The sequence below is a fragment of the Lithohypha guttulata genome (assembly GCF_036872675.1).
Source record: "Lithohypha guttulata strain CCFEE 5908 chromosome Unknown scaffold_1, whole genome shotgun sequence".
Lineage (NCBI taxonomy): Eukaryota > Fungi > Ascomycota > Eurotiomycetes > Chaetothyriales > Trichomeriaceae > Lithohypha > Lithohypha guttulata.
The window spans coordinates 3,385,757-3,401,630 of NW_027042750.1; the positions used below are offsets into that span (position 1 = coordinate 3,385,757).

The following is a 15,874-nucleotide window of genomic DNA, read 5'->3' on the forward strand; positions in this document are numbered from 1 at the left end:
GTAGTGCAGAGGATAGTTAGTTGAACAGATTTCAGTTGTTATACGCGATCATTTTGTATATGTATTAGTGTTGCTGTCGGTGTGCATTTAATCTGTGGCAGTTGCGACTGTTTGTTGTTCCTTCCCAATTTGGCTCTCGGTAAACGAGCAAAGTACGAGGGCTAACCCGCTAATCACGTTGGACGAACTCGCCGCACCTTCCTTTCTGCACAGATCTGTAAAGCCTCTGGATGTGCCGATGAGTCTTCCTGAATACGAGTACGTCGCATTCATCCAGCTTCACCACAACCTGTCGCTCCCTATCCCTATCTCCAACGAAAGAAGACTAGAAATGAACAGAACTCAAATACCCCTCTTTCTGGCGCCTGCCTTTGCAGAAGCAACAACCACTTCATCCTTCTCGATAAGAACTCGCGCCTTTAGCACTTCAACATGCCTCGAGGCTCGACATCGAAATCCTCGTTCCGGAAACCGTGACAGCAACAAATGGCGTGGAGTCTCTGCCATGCGTAGTACTGGATGGAGGCAGAGATTGGGCGTAGAGCAGCACTATCCTGAGTTGCCTCGGCCACGAACTGAAGCAGAACGTCGCAAGTCTGCAGATGATGCCCTGCCAATATCAGAAGATCACGGCTTGCTAGGGTTCTTCCACAAAGGACGGAACGATGAGACCGTCAGCACTGTCCTTGCACCAGACCTTGAAGAATCACACGGCCGCGCCTGGACCTACCATGAACTCGTTTTCAAGAGTTTCGAAGACTTGCATGCTATCTATTGGCAATGTGTACTCGAGATCAATCGAATAGGATCAAGACATCTGGAGATGTCGAGCTTGCGCCTCGGTTATGGTGAGCAGGAGAATCAAGAGCGTGCTCGAGCAGTAAGTGGGCTTCCTGTCATCTTGTAATTGCTTTCTGGGATGAGATTCTTTTCACTCGCCGATATGAGTTCAATGGTTCGCTCAAGGAGAAACATATGAGATTATATTACTTGTCTGAGAACGTCAGGAGCATTATCAAGCGTGTCCTCAAGATCACACTTGGGTACTGATGGCTAATTTTGCTAGGTGAAACGAACCATGTTTACTATTCGAAAAGTCCTACTCGCCCGGCAGCAAGCTTACGATGAAGCTCAACTTCTTGTTCAGCAAGAGGGCCTACTTGAATTAGATGAGAAGCTTGATAAGATGCGGTTCGATCAGCCAAAAGAGACGTCAGCAGAACATCAATCCCAGTCAGAAACGACGCACTGATTTCGCAGCCGGAGTGAAGAGGTCCGCCCTCCTTGCAACAGCAAGAGATGACTTGAGTCAAGGTTGGTACTGATCGACGGACAGTCCACACGTAAATATCGCGAGCAAGTCATGTACATGTTTTGGAGTTGTCTTAATTCTAATGCATGGATTCGAACCTTGGGCGACAGTATAACCCAGCTTCTGGCTACAATCCTCTCCAGTCTGCCGTTCATCCCTTTGTGGTCACTTCTCCGCAGCACAAGATTGTTCGAGCTTTCATTGTGCAGGATCATAAGCAACAACCTCAATTTCCACGTTCATGCCATCGGCCCCCAGCTGCCTCACACCAACCTGGGTCCAGATTGGCATGTGATCTGGCATCCACTTCCTGAAATTCTCAACCATTAATCCGGTGACCTGTAGCTACTATCAGCTTTTTTCCTCATGCTACCTTAGGATATAGGTTATCTTACCTCAGGTGTTAAATCAATGTGGTAACTGTTCACTCGGAAGACCTGACTCCATCCTTTCCCACCTGCATCTTTCAGAGCCAGGTCCACATTCGAGAAAGCTTGGACAATCTCTTCGTCGATGCTAGTCGGAAACTTTGGCAGGCCGTCTGCTGAGAGATTCTGCTGCCAACCGCCTTGTCCCGAGCATTGTATCTGGTCGCCTATTCGGACAGCTTGGGAATAATTTAGGTGTTTACGCGCCCACTCGCCTAGACCGGAATATGCATAATATTGAAGTGAGGACATCTTGTTATGTTACTCGAATAAACGTAGATGGTGGTATGGCTCGGCGTACAAATAGCTACAGTCATACGGTAGTAGACCCTGCTGAGCGCATCAAGCAAGTATTGACACTCTTTGGTATTGGTTGCATGGCCAAGCTTATATTTGACCTCTTGATGATATATCGACAAAGCCTTCCAAGGGCCTCGTGTCAGGTAGATTTGCTGACATCTTGCCGCACTCAGCACGCAAAAGGGTTGGCACAATCGGTTCCGCCGATCACCGTGTTGCGAGCGCAGTGGAACGAGCGGATTGAACCGTGAAGCAGGGCGGAGATGACCACGCCAAGAAAAGCTTAGTAATCATTTCTTCGATGTGCTGGTAATTCCGCCTACCTTGCCCACGCCACTCCTTCGAGGCCTAGCCTCAATCAACGCTCCCTTAGGCGATGGCATGAGTCGCAGATCTTAGGATCAGCTCATAGCAGGCAATCATCCAACGACCACGGCAGTATCACTAACTACATATTTGGGAGCCAGTAGGTACAAAAGCACCGGCTAAGGCGCCCTCCTGAGCCTTTCGAAGAAATCCGCCGGCTCCATTCTCTTCCTTATCGTTGTTTTGCAGCTTTGCACAGCGAGTGAATAAGATGATGATGACTCCCAAGAAGACGCTACAACTCACGATCATGGACCGGATCCACCGAAGTCTGGAACAAGCGGATCGTCCAACAACGCGATTGGCTGACCCCTGACCGTTGTCAGCTCCTAAAATCAAGCCTTTGAATCCGCTTCCCTGCACGATTTTGTTATCATCTTCTCTATTCATCGCAGCTCGTCCATATCACCGCCGGCCTCTTCGTGCACCACTTTCTGTCGATCATGGCGCCGAACGAACGATACGCTCGCGTTTCGGACGACGAAACCGAAAACATTGGCATGATCAGCTCAGCAACAACTACGCGAACTCCTGAATGGGCTGACAATGCCGAGAAGAATGAGAAGAATCCTTGGTGGAAATATTTTGCCGTTGCCGGTGTCTTCTTTGCCCTCCTGATACCTTCTGTCAGCTACACCTCTTCAGTCATGCTTGAGAATCGCGTTGCGCAGGCTGTGCAGGAAGCGCAAGCAACGCGAGTAAGCAATATTAGTCTGCCAGCTTCAACATCCGGCACTCCAGCACCAGTCAAGGTCGCAAACAACAGAATTTACGTACCTCTCGATGAAGAAGAGATCACTGGAAAGCCACTACTCCTTTCCAATGGTACCACAATCCTAGCAGGTAACCCTATGGCCGGGAAGACCTTCGAGATCCACGACTGCGGCCACAACGCGGATGAGGCACGAGCCAAAGGATGTGCCTACGATGTGATGATGCAAGAATGGACAAGTCCTGAATGCATCGACTGGACTCTAGCTGAGAAGTTCCTGGCTGCGGGAAATTGGACATGGTTCGCCAACCCATCGGCGTCAGAGGTGTACGACGACATCGAGATAGCAAAAGGAAATCATGATGTCGTTTATGTGGATCAATCATACCACAGGCACCATTGCATTTTCACATGGGAGAGACTGGTCCGCGCAATGCGGACGCAAAGACCACTTGTGGAGAAACTGGTTGACTACGATCATGTCATGCATTGCAGGATGAACACGCTGAAGACGTTTGAGGAGGGAGCCCAGCCGGTGAGAGGTGTCGTTGCGCCAACTGTTTTCACAAAGTGTGCCAGTCTGGATGTTTGGTTGACACACCTTCCTGGAAACAAGCACTCTTCGGTGGATAGGATGTTGCAAATGAGGGACTGGCATGGTAAGGCTATGGACATGGATCCTTGGGATGTCTGAAGCGATTTTTAAGCAAACATCAGCACTTTATCAGTTTATTTTAGTTAAGCAATTCAAGACTCTTCCAGCTTCCAGCTACGAATTCACTCTTGAGGAAACATGCCTAGTCACGATCGCTGTGTCGAGTTTTACTGCCTAGTTGAAACCACGCATGTCGTTGTTCTGCTATTGTAGTTGCGTCCAATACTACGTCGGCTCGCGATCAGCTACAACACTCATCTCTTCAGCGAGGATTTTGTGAGCTCAAGTCCTTGCCCAGTGCTGCTTCAGAGGAGTTGAGAAGATTCGCCAATTTTGGTTAGCAGCTCGCTACACAGCTTGCCCGGGCCAACTTGAATTTGAGCTGAATGATAAAAGTGGGGTAACCAGGCCGGGCTGGCCGAGCATGTAGAATATATACAAGTCGTCTTGAACAGCAACTCAATATCTTACACGAATCTCAAAATGTCGATGCCCACGATCCCAACACTTTACAAAACAGCCGCGCTTTTATATGGCGTTACAGCGCCTGGGCACATTGTAAGCATTTTCTCCGCATGTTAGATGACTTGCAGCTAACGTAAACACAACTACCAGCTGATGGGCTATCAAGTCGTATACAAAGCGCTTGAAAAAATCCCTAAAACCGCCTCCGAGGATAGAATAGCAGAACGAGGAGCTGCAAACTGCTGGAACTTTCTCACAACCTCGCTTGCCGCAAGCGGTATGTCGCTCTAAGCCAATACATGGTTTCGTGCTCGTCAGCTAATACGCTCAAATTCAGCTCTACTAAATTGGCAATTTGCTAGGACTGCTGGGCCTAGAACCTTGGAGGAGACCGTGGTTCTCAACATCATGAACATTCATACATTGTACAACGGTTGGCGATATCTTCAAGTTGGGGAATTTAAGGCGGGGTTAGCTATTAGTGTGCCGTCAGCGATCACGCTAGTTGCTTTCGTGTTAGGACGTCTTTGATTGAAAGTTGAAGTTGAACAGCAGGGTAGAATATTCACAATTTATTACAGTGGAAAGTTCCGTACAACGAACCATAAAGGCTCAGCTATACTCCGCACGCGGTTAGAATTCGGAGGCCACGTATTTCTTCGACAGCTGGAAGGCGTGCTCCGTGGCAAGCGCGTGAAGCGTAGCTTCCCACAAGTGTTCTCGAACAATTCTTACCCGTGCCTGCCAACCAAGACCATCGTCGGTTAATGTCAACCATCACGCTCATCTCAACGTCCTATGGTCGACGCTTTGTGTGTATACGTATGCCAATACAGCACAGAAAAGTAAGTGGTTACGATATTTGGTAGCGCTGACACGACAAAAGACCTCGAGCTTCTGCCCAATTCTCCTCTTGCACTGCAAGGCCAGTCCAGAAAACTTCGTTGGGAGACACGGTGTAGACTGGCACATATAGCCTTGGTCCTCGTCTCATCATGCCTCTTCGAGCTCGAGCCATCTTTAAGATGGACTGTCCTCTGAACCAATAAATATAGCATAACCTCACTAGTATCTACGTACTCACCATCGTCGGCAGGACAGTCTTAGTGGTACTACACTCCCGAAAATGCTAGAAGCTGCTCCTGCCTCGAGACACGAACACTGCTCTGTCGATCCTAGCCGAAGAGGCAGTCGATATCAGCCACGACTGACAACCATGAAAAGACGAGAGAGTGAATGGATGACACGAGGCACCAAATCTGGCCTCGAGAGAGTGCTTCGTTCGAACGAACGCTTGTCTCCTCACCAAGAAATCATCACAGGCCGCACGATATACTCGTCGCATTCATTTGTCAACGCGGGTGTACTCCCTGACCTTATGTTGCTGTCACCCACGGTACTAGTCCCAAGTCTTATCCATCTCGTACCCGACAACAATTGAAACTGGCGAAAAAGGCTGAGTGTGCTCGAGGCAACACAAGAAGGAAATATATATTGCTGACCACAATGATAATGAGTGAACACCGAGAGGTTACTGTAACAGCAGAGCTGAAAACCCGGAGCGAGTTAAGAGAGCAAGTGAGAGACCACACACGCTGTATCTCTGTTTTGTGTGGTCACGCATTAATTCACGAAAGGCAGTCCGCCTATGGCGACAACACAATGAAGGCAGCAAGAGAGTCTTGCACATCTCTACTGGCTGCATCACCGACCGATGTACTCAGTACCTACGATCACAGTCATTCTGTTCTCGATTGCGAAGAATTAAATGGTAATACGGACCGTCTACCATGTTGGAGAGTGTGGAGCGATAACGGGTGCCACGCATATGCCCCCACTAAAGGCGGATTCAATAGCGGTCCGTGCCGAGCATATGGCTGCCCCACTAATTGCTAATGTGGTCGTCGTCATTCCGGGACAAAAATCGTCTGCTATTGCATCGCCTGTTGTCAAAGTGTATATACTGATGTGGCTCACAGGCACCTTCTTCCACTGTGCTTTCGGATACGGAACGTTATTTGAGCTGTTTCCGAGCAGCTCAGTACGTTATGATCGTACTTTGCAATGCGACTAGCCAGCAACCTGTGGCTGGTGGCATCCTAGAATCTAGTCACCTCGCGGCCTCGAAGAAGCCTCTTAGTTGCCAGTCACGATGAAGTCGAGTACGTACTCAATAACTGCGCGAGATTGTTACCCTTTATACAGCATCCATCAAATTTACCCTAACGGCAACACAACCAACACGTAGCTCGAGCTCGAAGATCGTATTGACCCTGGAAATCTCGGAGTTCAATCTCGAAACGTTTGCACAACACCATACGAATCTCATTCGGTTAACAGAACAATACAGTATATCTTTGCATGACCGTCGTTGCGCGTGTAATGTGTGCACCAGCTCGTGCCGTAAACTTGTCACTCATAAAGGTTTGCGACTGAAAGAGAGAACGTTCGGTTGTTGAACCCAAAAAGCAACTCCGGCACGTAGCAACGAGACTTTTCGCTGCCTATACGTAATTGTCACTTCTGGAGGCGTCTCAAGTTGTGCTCCAAGCACTCCGCATTTCGTTTTCCAAGTCGATCACGCGTTTCGAACTTTAATGTCCGTGCAGCAGACTTACGTTTGTACTATTACATTGCGCGATATACCTAGGCACGTACAAGTATGCACGGCGTCCTTCAAACATGCTGAATATCTATGTTATTCGAGTCTATCTATTTCCAGAAATGTTGGTCGATAGCGAACGAGTGCATCGAGTATATTTCTCGGTACGCAAGTCGTGTCAGCATACTGCCAGAACCATGTCAACATTGTGTTGAAGCAGTTTCGATGCTATATCACCATCTTGTTAATATCGTATTAAACATGTATCAGTACTGTGTCGAGTAAGATAAACAGATTCTGAAATGATATAGCTCGCTATTTTACACAGGCTGTAATGGCAGTATGTGTATATGGTACGTACCACAAAGGTCAAGCTTAGGACGAGATCCGCAGCCTCGACCCGTCTTGTTACGCAGCACTACGTAGAGAGCGACAGATCATCGACTTCTATATCTACAAAGGTACGGTACGGTTAGTTCAGGAGCTAATCGTGCACCAGATGTTTCATGGGTTGAAATGACCATCTGGTTCGTTGATACGTACGTATTGCGTATGTAGTGTATACATACGTAATATCACGCAGGTGTATTGTACATTACGTCTGTGTTCGCCGGTACCGCCGTACGCAAAATACACGAACCATCTCCCACAGCCTTCTTATCCAAGAACGACATTCTGGCCAGTTGTTGTTGAGGTATATGATGAAATTCCCGAAGCCGTGTAAGGGTTGGAGGATTGCACCAACAAAGTAGAGCCCGAAGACTGGATTATTTCGATGGACATGGCCATTATACACTCGGTTGACGCTGGCAGGCACCCATGTGACGAACAGCACAAGAGTGCAGAGTAAGGCGAACCTGGCATATTTCCAGTGTATTGATTCCCAACGTGAGTGTGTCCGAGTAATTTCAGTGAGAGAGGATGACGAGGAGGACGCCTGTGCTGCTTTGATTTCAGCTCGGATTGATAGGATGCATCTGCTGGTGATGACGATGAATAATAGAGAGCATATTAGCGATAACCTACAGAAAGAGTCAGTACGTACTGTTGCTGGTGTACCAAGCTTCGGAGGACGATTAACTCGTCGGATACGTGCTTACCAGACCAGGGTGAAGAACGTTATCATGCGCAAAGTCTCAAACTCATTCGAGATAAAGGACCAGACCCCCGCTTGACCATAGATAGACCTCCCATGTGGTCGCCAGGCCAGTATGACAATGCCTAGAAGAAGAGGCACGGAACAGCCAGATCCGATGCCGATATTCTCGAACAGCCGTACCGTATCCTCGCTTCGTCCTCCTCTTGTCCTTAGCCACAAGCTCGCAAGCATTACAAGCACTAGCAATGGGTCTGTCATTGCGAAGACATATACCAAAAATCCCTGTGTTTGGCAAAAGGTTGAGGTACCTCCTGCTTCTAGTGCATGGACGCCCCAACTAAGCGCAAGGCAAAGAAAGAAATTGCTGATGGCAATGCAAAAGGCCAGACGGTTGATTGGCGTTCATAGAGGTTGGTACGACAGGTAACTCGTCAGGGTGAACAAGGAGCCGAAGAGCGAGAGACCGGCTGAGACTCTTGTCGCTATGTCAATAGCATGAAGCTGTGCAGGGGTGGTCATTATTGCAGTTTGGATATTCGGCCTTCCTGAAAGACAGTTGGAGGAGCGGCTGTAGAGGTGATGGGAGTCCTCCCTACCAGGGTAGTAAGTATTGTGTTTACTGCTGCCATCGTGGTATACAGTCGCGAACAGACACAAAGTGATAGTATGTGGTCGTGGCTGAGGAGGGCGAAGGTGATAATCGGTGGTGATATGCTTGAAGTTCTAAAAACACAGTACTAGTTGCTAAGGGAAGTGAGAACTTGTCACCGCAGCACTATGGGATCTTGCTTACGTAGTGTAACCTTTCTGTACGACTTAGTTTATACATTGAGGGGTGAAGGGATTATTGTCCCAAAATAGCATCTTCGAAGACAAGCCGCATTTTGCAATGGACAATGAGTCGTGCAAATCTTCACGTATTGGACGTAGGACAGTGCTGGTCCCGTCAGGTACGTAGAAAATTGTGCAGACGGAACATACAATCTTCGTGCGAGATGAGGGCGTCCTCCCGAACCAAAAATCGTTCAAAAAGTATTGAGCAATGTCGTTGCGACAGTTTCGATGGTGGTGGAAGATCGTATTGTGGCAAATGGTTTCGCAGCGTCAATAGCTTGGCTGCTTGATAGCGTACAAGAGAAACGCTTGAAATATTGTAAGATAGGCAAGCAGGTGGTGAGAGCAACAGAGGTAGATGATCAGGTTGTCTTCGGAGGTGAGGATCGAGGAGTTTTGAGTCTGCTGTATATTGAGCAACCGCCGGAATGAATTTGTTGGATCCTAACCAGCGTGAGGCGACCGCAGTCGGTTGCTGGTGGTCATTGTCAAACACACTGATAGCCGATACATACATAGTAACTCGAAGGTGGACGAAAGAGTCAACATGGATGAATTTAAATTAATGCGTTATCGTTTCATGATCATTTCAAGTCACCACCAAAGCCCACAGGTCGTCGTTGTCCACCGTTCTCAGGCAAAACGGCCATGACTTTGTATGCTTTGCCCATTCCTGTTGGGCCACCCTCGACAAGTCTTCTCCACCCACTTGCGATATCCTTCTTTTTCTGTTCATCAACATTCTTCATCAAACGTGCTGCACGATCTTGAACACCTAACTGACTCAACCACAACCCTTGCTCGACCGGACCATGTACTTCGACACCTTCGCTAGCTTCGACAGCTGCATCCGCAAGTGCACCAAAATCGACATCGGCTGAAACATCGGCTTGTCCAGCAAAGGAGAAAGGAGAAACGATTTTGTGTTCTTTTATGCCGCGGAAAGAGTTGACAGGTACCGTGTCCGGTGGACCATAGTCAATGACCAATGCTGCACCGGCTGGCTTCCCACCAGACAAGTTCCCACCTATACGTTTTGAAAAGTCCTGCATGTATCTATAACTTTCAGGCGATACTTCAATTCGCGATTGAGGTTGCTGCTTCAGTTTTCGATAGCGTGGACGTTCAGGAATCACAATCGAATTCGGGTTACTTGCTTTGGCAATCGTGAGATGGAAGTCTGTTTCTGGTTGTTTCTGCTGAAGACCACCTGCCTTGGCTGGTGCGAAGAGGTCGAATTTAGCTTGGGTTGGGGCAACAAGGAGTTCTCTCCATTGAGGGACTTTGCTGGCTGGATTGGGCCGTACCATAGGTCGACCATGTTTGTCCAGTAGTTCGACCTTCTCTGACTCTGGCGCGGCCGCAACTGACTCGAAGGCATGGATTGGAAGAGCGTCGAAGAATTCGTGAGCAACGATGAAAGGCATTTTCTGGGTACTACCCTGATTCTCGGGTAGCAAAGCAATATCTTCAACCCATCTTATAGGGATATCGTTGCCATGTTTGCTCATAGCTTCCCAGTAAAGCGTCTGGCCTTTCTCTTGCACTTGGTTCATCCTTGCCTCTTCTCCGCAGAGTAACTTGCGTTGATGTTCTCGTAGACCTTCTCCTGCCTCAACAAGCCAAACAGCTTCGATCGCCTGCACAAAGCTCTTGAACTGTGCAGCAGTCCTCAATATATCACTCATGAGCGTTCCACGACCCGGCCCTACTTCCATAAATTGAACGCCAGTTGCTGGCCGACCCTGACCCATCCATTCTGTCAGGAACCAAACCCCAACCAGCTCACCAAAGACTTGCGATATCTCGGGAGATGTGATGAAGTCACCTCGCCGTCCGAACTGATCGGACGTTGGTCGGGTCGTGGTGTAGTAGCCTCCGTCTGGAGATGTGAGGCATTGTCGCATATACGAGGCTATCGAGATCGGACCAGTTACCTGAAAGTGGTCAGTCCGAGTGTAAGTACATTCAATAGTGTTGAGAGCCTGACCTCTATAGCTTTGGCAATGGTCTCAGCTAGTGGTGTAGACCATCGCCGCTGTGGTTTCAGAGCTGGAGCTACTGTTGACTCCCATCTTCGGAGCTGGAAGAACGGTGCAGCTATTGCACGCCTGTTCGATCGTAGGGCATGCTTACTGGCGACGACTATGCCATTTCGCATGACGAGCAGGAATCGACAGGAACGAGATGTGAACGAGGGTCATGCTTGATCTGACCTGTACAGCGATTTCCTCGATGCTGTCAGGATTGTGACGACAACACACCCCGACGCGCTCTCGCTAATCGGAGCATTGTGACCCGAGGGAAGGAGCAACTGGCACACAGCCCAGAGCTCTCTCTACACTCGTACAGTACACCACTCATGCGACCAGCTGATCTGACTTATGCTGTTTTGCGAGAAAAACGTTTCAATCCATGGCGACGTTTGCAACTAGAAGTAGAATTTCGGCGACGACTTCGCGAAATGGAAGTGGGCACCAATCAACCTCCTGCTATAAGCGAGGAACACGACCAGCTGCAACATTCACTCTTGATTGATATGGGCAGCAGCACATTTTTGATCAAAGATGTCTCCGAAAAGTGACGGTGTCCCGTATAGCTGACCTTTCTCTTGATCTACTCCTATAAATATTTACTCAGCCAAGATGTTGACGCCTGCTTCGCGATCATGGGACGGAGAACGATGTTCTCGAATGGAAAGACGACTGCAGTGCTCCAAGCCCAGTACGCTGTCCCTACAAAGCCTCGACTCTGACTGGTGAGTATGAGATCCAGATACTTAGCCAAGCAAATGAGCCCAAGAGGCAGCACGCATTGTAGCTCTTCCTTGCTCCTAGCTCTTCGAATGTTTGCAGATAAGTTTGTCTCCTACAAGAATTTGTGAATCGCTCCTCTATTCAAGCAAAGACATACATCACGTCTCAACCCAATTTGATAGGAACGCCTCAAGTACGTTGTATCCTGCTCAGCTCTTTGACTCACAGGACAAACATGGCAACCATACTGGTCTCTGATCTCCCCAGAGACGCCACGATTGCAGCCGACCGCATCAGATCACTTGTGTGGATAGGAGACGCTACTGGAAACTTCGCTTCTCTGGACCTCGCTGACGCTGCTTCTGGTGTTCACCAGCATCAGAACGTGGGGTTCGCAATTAGAGCTCTCGCTGTTGGTCAAAAGGTTCTTGTTGTCGTCGGTATTGACGGGCAAATTCTGCTTCTTAATCCAGACCTCCCTACAGACACTGGAAATGATCTGGGTCTCCTACTTGCAAAGCCTAGACAGGCTGTACTGAACTCAGCAGGCACGTTTGTGTACGTTGTGGCAGGAGCAACAGACACTGGCCCATCAGGTGGCACACTCATTGAGATTGAATTGACTTTAGACCAGGGCCACAGAAGACAAGAGTATGCTGTCCCGGGCATTTCCGGCGTCACTGAAATGGCAGGCTCGATCTGGGTAGCCTGTAACACTGCTGAGGACTACTCGAGAGGTCAGGTTTACAACCTCAATGCTGGGAATCTCGTGCTGCTCCTTGGCAATTTACCACTTATCAGCAGGATTGGTGCTTTGCTGTCGACTGATACTATTGTGGCTGTCCATCCCAATCTGAATGTACTATCTCTCATCGACACAGCTAGTTCAGGAACACGGACTGTCCAGATCGATGGCATTCTAGACAATACTCTCGAAGTTGCTGGTATCTCCGACACCACCTTCGTAGCGACGACCAATAGCTCCCTTATTCTTATTCCGACCACCTCGATCATCACGAGCTCGCCCTTCATCGAACCTGTAAAGCCGATATTCGTTGGATCCTGGACACGACTGTTCTTCAATCTGGGTGACACTGGGCTGGACACGGATCAAATCCATTTTGGGGTCAGTGAACCACGAGCAGCATTCGTGTCGTTTACAACGGAGTCAGACAAAGACGAGCCTGTACCCTTGCTGATTGTTGGAGGTCGCACAGGAGGCTACGAAATCTCAATGATGGAGACTGCCACAAATAGAGTTCTGGCCACACAAAAGTTCTCTATATCTGACGAGTGGCTCGACGACATCAACGGCCCTCCCGGTACTTATTTCACCGACACTTTACCTCGTGGAGAGAGCAGTTGGGGAGGTGGTCCCAATAGTCCTCAAAACCTCAACACTAATCCACATACTGGCACATGGAATCTCCTAGTCATTCTCGTGGATACATCAAGTGCTCGTTGGCCTGATGAAGAAATTGATTCGGCCAAGGAGAACATATTAAAGAACATTACTACTGGCGTGGATGTTGGCGCGAAGTCATACTCTGTGAAGAAATACTACGAAGAGAATTCAGCCAACCAGTTGACTATCAGCGTGCACAAGGATACTGCTTTCGGAGTCCTAAACCTGCCCAATGCATGGGAGGACTACTTTGCTCAAACGAAAGACAAAGACGATAACGTGACCGATGATCGTTGGTGGAACAAGAACGGTTCTGTTCGTCAAACCATAGTTACTGCTGCAAACCAGAACAATATTGTCACTACTGAAGACCTCCAGGCTGTCGATACTGTGGTGTTCTTCGTGTTTCCTGCCGATACTGACTTCGTGGCGGGAGCTCGATTTGCTTGGCCTGTCCAATGGGATTCCAGCGAGTATTCAGTTGGCGACTGGTTCTGGCAAAAGGCCAATTTTTCACAGATTTACATGACCTCAGATTGGGAATCGAGAGACGGCAGAAAGATATATGCAACGCTAAGCCACGAGGTTGGACACAGTCTTGGTCTCCCTGACCTCTACGAGAAGCCTGAATACGCGTCGGAAACAGTGAAAAGGATCGTGTACGATTGGGATATGATGGCGGGAAGTCGCGACCATCTTCCACATTTCTCACTTTCCAACAAGATGCGCATGGGATGGGTCAACGCATCTGCGTTGAAATTGTTCAACTTCCAGGTCTCAGGGGCAGTTTCGGAGACAGTCATTCTACGTGCTGCTGAGGTCGGTACTGTAGCCACGAATCAATCTAGAGGTATTGAGATACGACTTGCCGATGGGTGGAATCTATACATTGAATATCGAGCTGAGCAAATCGGGTTCATCAGTGACGACTTGATACACGATCAACGTGTCATGATCACTGATGTAGTCTGTACAAGCTTTCGCCCAGTGTCTTCGAGACCAGTCATTCTCTTCGTGCGCGATGATCCAGCCACCCCGGGGATCGACGAACATTTGCTTGCCAGGAATGATTCTCTGATACAAATCGAACCAGCTACTCAGATGAGACTCGCCGCGAAGGTGCTGAGTACTGATACGAATACCGCTCAGGTGCAAGTGACGTACTCGAGTGGTCAAAGGCCAGAGCCTGGCATTCGAGATTGGGAAGGTAGCAAATCAAATTGGCAAAGCCCAGACATTGAAGTTCGCAACGAAAGATCTCTCGCAAAGCCCGATCGATATTACAACGTTCCATGGTTGGGGCACCGAAATCAGATTGTAGCGAAGATACGTAACTCAGGCGACCTACAGGCAACTGGAGTTACCGTTGACTTCTTTGTCACAAGATTCACAACCGGAGACGGACCAGAAACACCAATGGGATCTGCAACGGGAGACATCTTGCCGAGCAGCACCACTGAGTTCATTGCTAGTGAGGAATGGTCGCCACCAGAGGATGGCCATTACTGTATGATCGTCCGCATTCGTCAGTATCAAGATCCGGCAGATCCTTTAATTTTGGATAGAAACCCTTACAACCAAGTGGCCAGATCAAACTACACCTCATTCATTTCCGCCTCTCAATCGCCTTCAAGTCGAGTAAACACCACTATCAATCTATCGAATCCCTTTCCACAACGGTCTATCGTGTTCGCTCGTGTCACGAAACAACATCGTTACCACCGCGTCTTCACTAGCCACCAATGGCGTCGCGTATCTGGCAAATCGCAGCTTCCGATAAAAGTCTGGGACGAATCTATCTTCGGCACACCTGAGTGGGACGCCCTCGAACAGAAGGACGAGGGTCTCTTGTACAAACTGCCCAACCAGGTCAGCGTCGAGGGACACGTTACACGAGTCATCCCAGAGATACCACACATAACTCGATCAATCACAGGTGGAGTAGGAATCCGCATCGACGCCGGACGCGCAACTCGCATCGACATCCGCGATATCAATCGTGCAGCCGTAGCAGGCAGTGTGTTCTACCTCGATAGTGGTAGACGTCTGGGGGGTGGAGGCATTGTCCTCTTCGAAATATATCCTAGCAGGGGAGGAGATTATATCGTTGGAGACGACACACTGAACAGTGATGGGTTCTTCGCATTCAAATTCGCTAGGGTTGACGCGGAACCAGCGAAAGCAGTAGTCGTGCATTATCTGGGGGATTTCGATGCTGCACCGAGCACTACCAGAGTACTCCAGACAAGATCTGCTCGATTGTGATATTATTTATTGTTGTATGTCTTTTTGAAATGAGATGCTAACTGCTGCCTCTATGCAATAGCGTACCCGCATATTTGTGAGAGATGCGACAGGTATATGGTTCTACTACTACCCGAATTCATGGCTGGTCCTTCCACACAGAAGCAAAATGCCACATATAGTAGAAATATGTGAAGGAAAACATCAGTTGATTAAACTATTTACAATGGTGCAAAACACGACGCTTATAAGCACAATGTGCGCCCGCGTCACTAGCGGCTAAACCTCGCCGCACATAGATGCCTGAGGCAGATCTCGGAAATTCAACACATATCGAACAGCCCTCTCCACTTCCTCCGATAATTTATGCCCGAACAACTCGCCCTTATATGCCTTTCACAGCTCAATCTCCCGACTCTGGTTGTGTACGTATCTTTGCGATTCGAGGATTACGCAAATCACTATGCTTTGTCAATTGCTTCCACTCTATATAGGTCCTCTGAGTTATGGAGATATTGTTTCGGAAAGATTCCTTGAGTACCTAATATGCTGCGTACCTATTACTTCACCATATGGTATGCGCCGAATCACCCGCCAGGACCCTGTTTTCGAATTTTCACGTCGGTACTTTGGGTATGGGAGACGTCGGATACATGTGCTCGACGGCTCTCTTCCTTTTCGACGTGAGTCACGATA

The 15,874-nt window shown here is 48.7% G+C and overlaps 5 protein-coding genes across 5 annotated transcripts; 3 read left to right on the plus strand and 2 right to left on the minus strand.

The window, feature by feature from the left end:
- Nucleotides 1-505: 505 nt before the first annotated feature.
- On the plus strand, nt 506-1,252 carry MRPL4 (54S ribosomal protein L4 mitochondrial; the record flags this gene model as incomplete). The annotated part of the gene is made up of 2 exons (XM_064895620.1): nt 506-880; nt 1,067-1,252. 2 exons carry the CDS (start codon nt 506-508, stop codon nt 1,250-1,252), a joined length of 561 nt encoding a protein of 186 aa, XP_064758307.1.
- A 258-nt stretch (nt 1,253-1,510) lies between these two features.
- Nucleotides 1,511-1,992, minus strand: LTR64_001240 (uncharacterized protein; the record flags this gene model as incomplete). The annotated part of the gene is made up of 2 exons (XM_064895621.1): nt 1,511-1,651; nt 1,708-1,992. The coding sequence occupies 2 exons, from the start codon at nt 1,990-1,992 to the stop codon at nt 1,511-1,513; spliced, it is 426 nt and encodes a 141-aa protein (XP_064758308.1).
- Nucleotides 1,993-2,849: 857 nt separating this feature from the next.
- On the plus strand, nt 2,850-3,951 carry LTR64_001241 (uncharacterized protein; the record flags this gene model as incomplete). Its single annotated transcript, XM_064895622.1, has 2 exons — nt 2,850-3,777; nt 3,857-3,951. The coding sequence occupies 2 exons, from the start codon at nt 2,850-2,852 to the stop codon at nt 3,949-3,951; spliced, it is 1,023 nt and encodes a 340-aa protein (XP_064758309.1).
- A 5,406-nt stretch (nt 3,952-9,357) lies between these two features.
- Nucleotides 9,358-10,934, minus strand: LTR64_001242 (uncharacterized protein; the record flags this gene model as incomplete). The annotated part of the gene is made up of 2 exons (XM_064895623.1): nt 9,358-10,710; nt 10,764-10,934. 2 exons carry the CDS (start codon nt 10,932-10,934, stop codon nt 9,358-9,360), a joined length of 1,524 nt encoding a protein of 507 aa, XP_064758310.1.
- Nucleotides 10,935-11,418: 484 nt separating this feature from the next.
- LTR64_001243 (uncharacterized protein) lies at nt 11,419-15,199 on the plus strand (the record flags this gene model as incomplete). Its single annotated transcript, XM_064895624.1, has 2 exons — nt 11,419-11,531; nt 11,758-15,199. 2 exons carry the CDS (start codon nt 11,419-11,421, stop codon nt 15,197-15,199), a joined length of 3,555 nt encoding a protein of 1,184 aa, XP_064758311.1.
- Between the last annotated feature and the right edge of the window lie 675 nt (nt 15,200-15,874).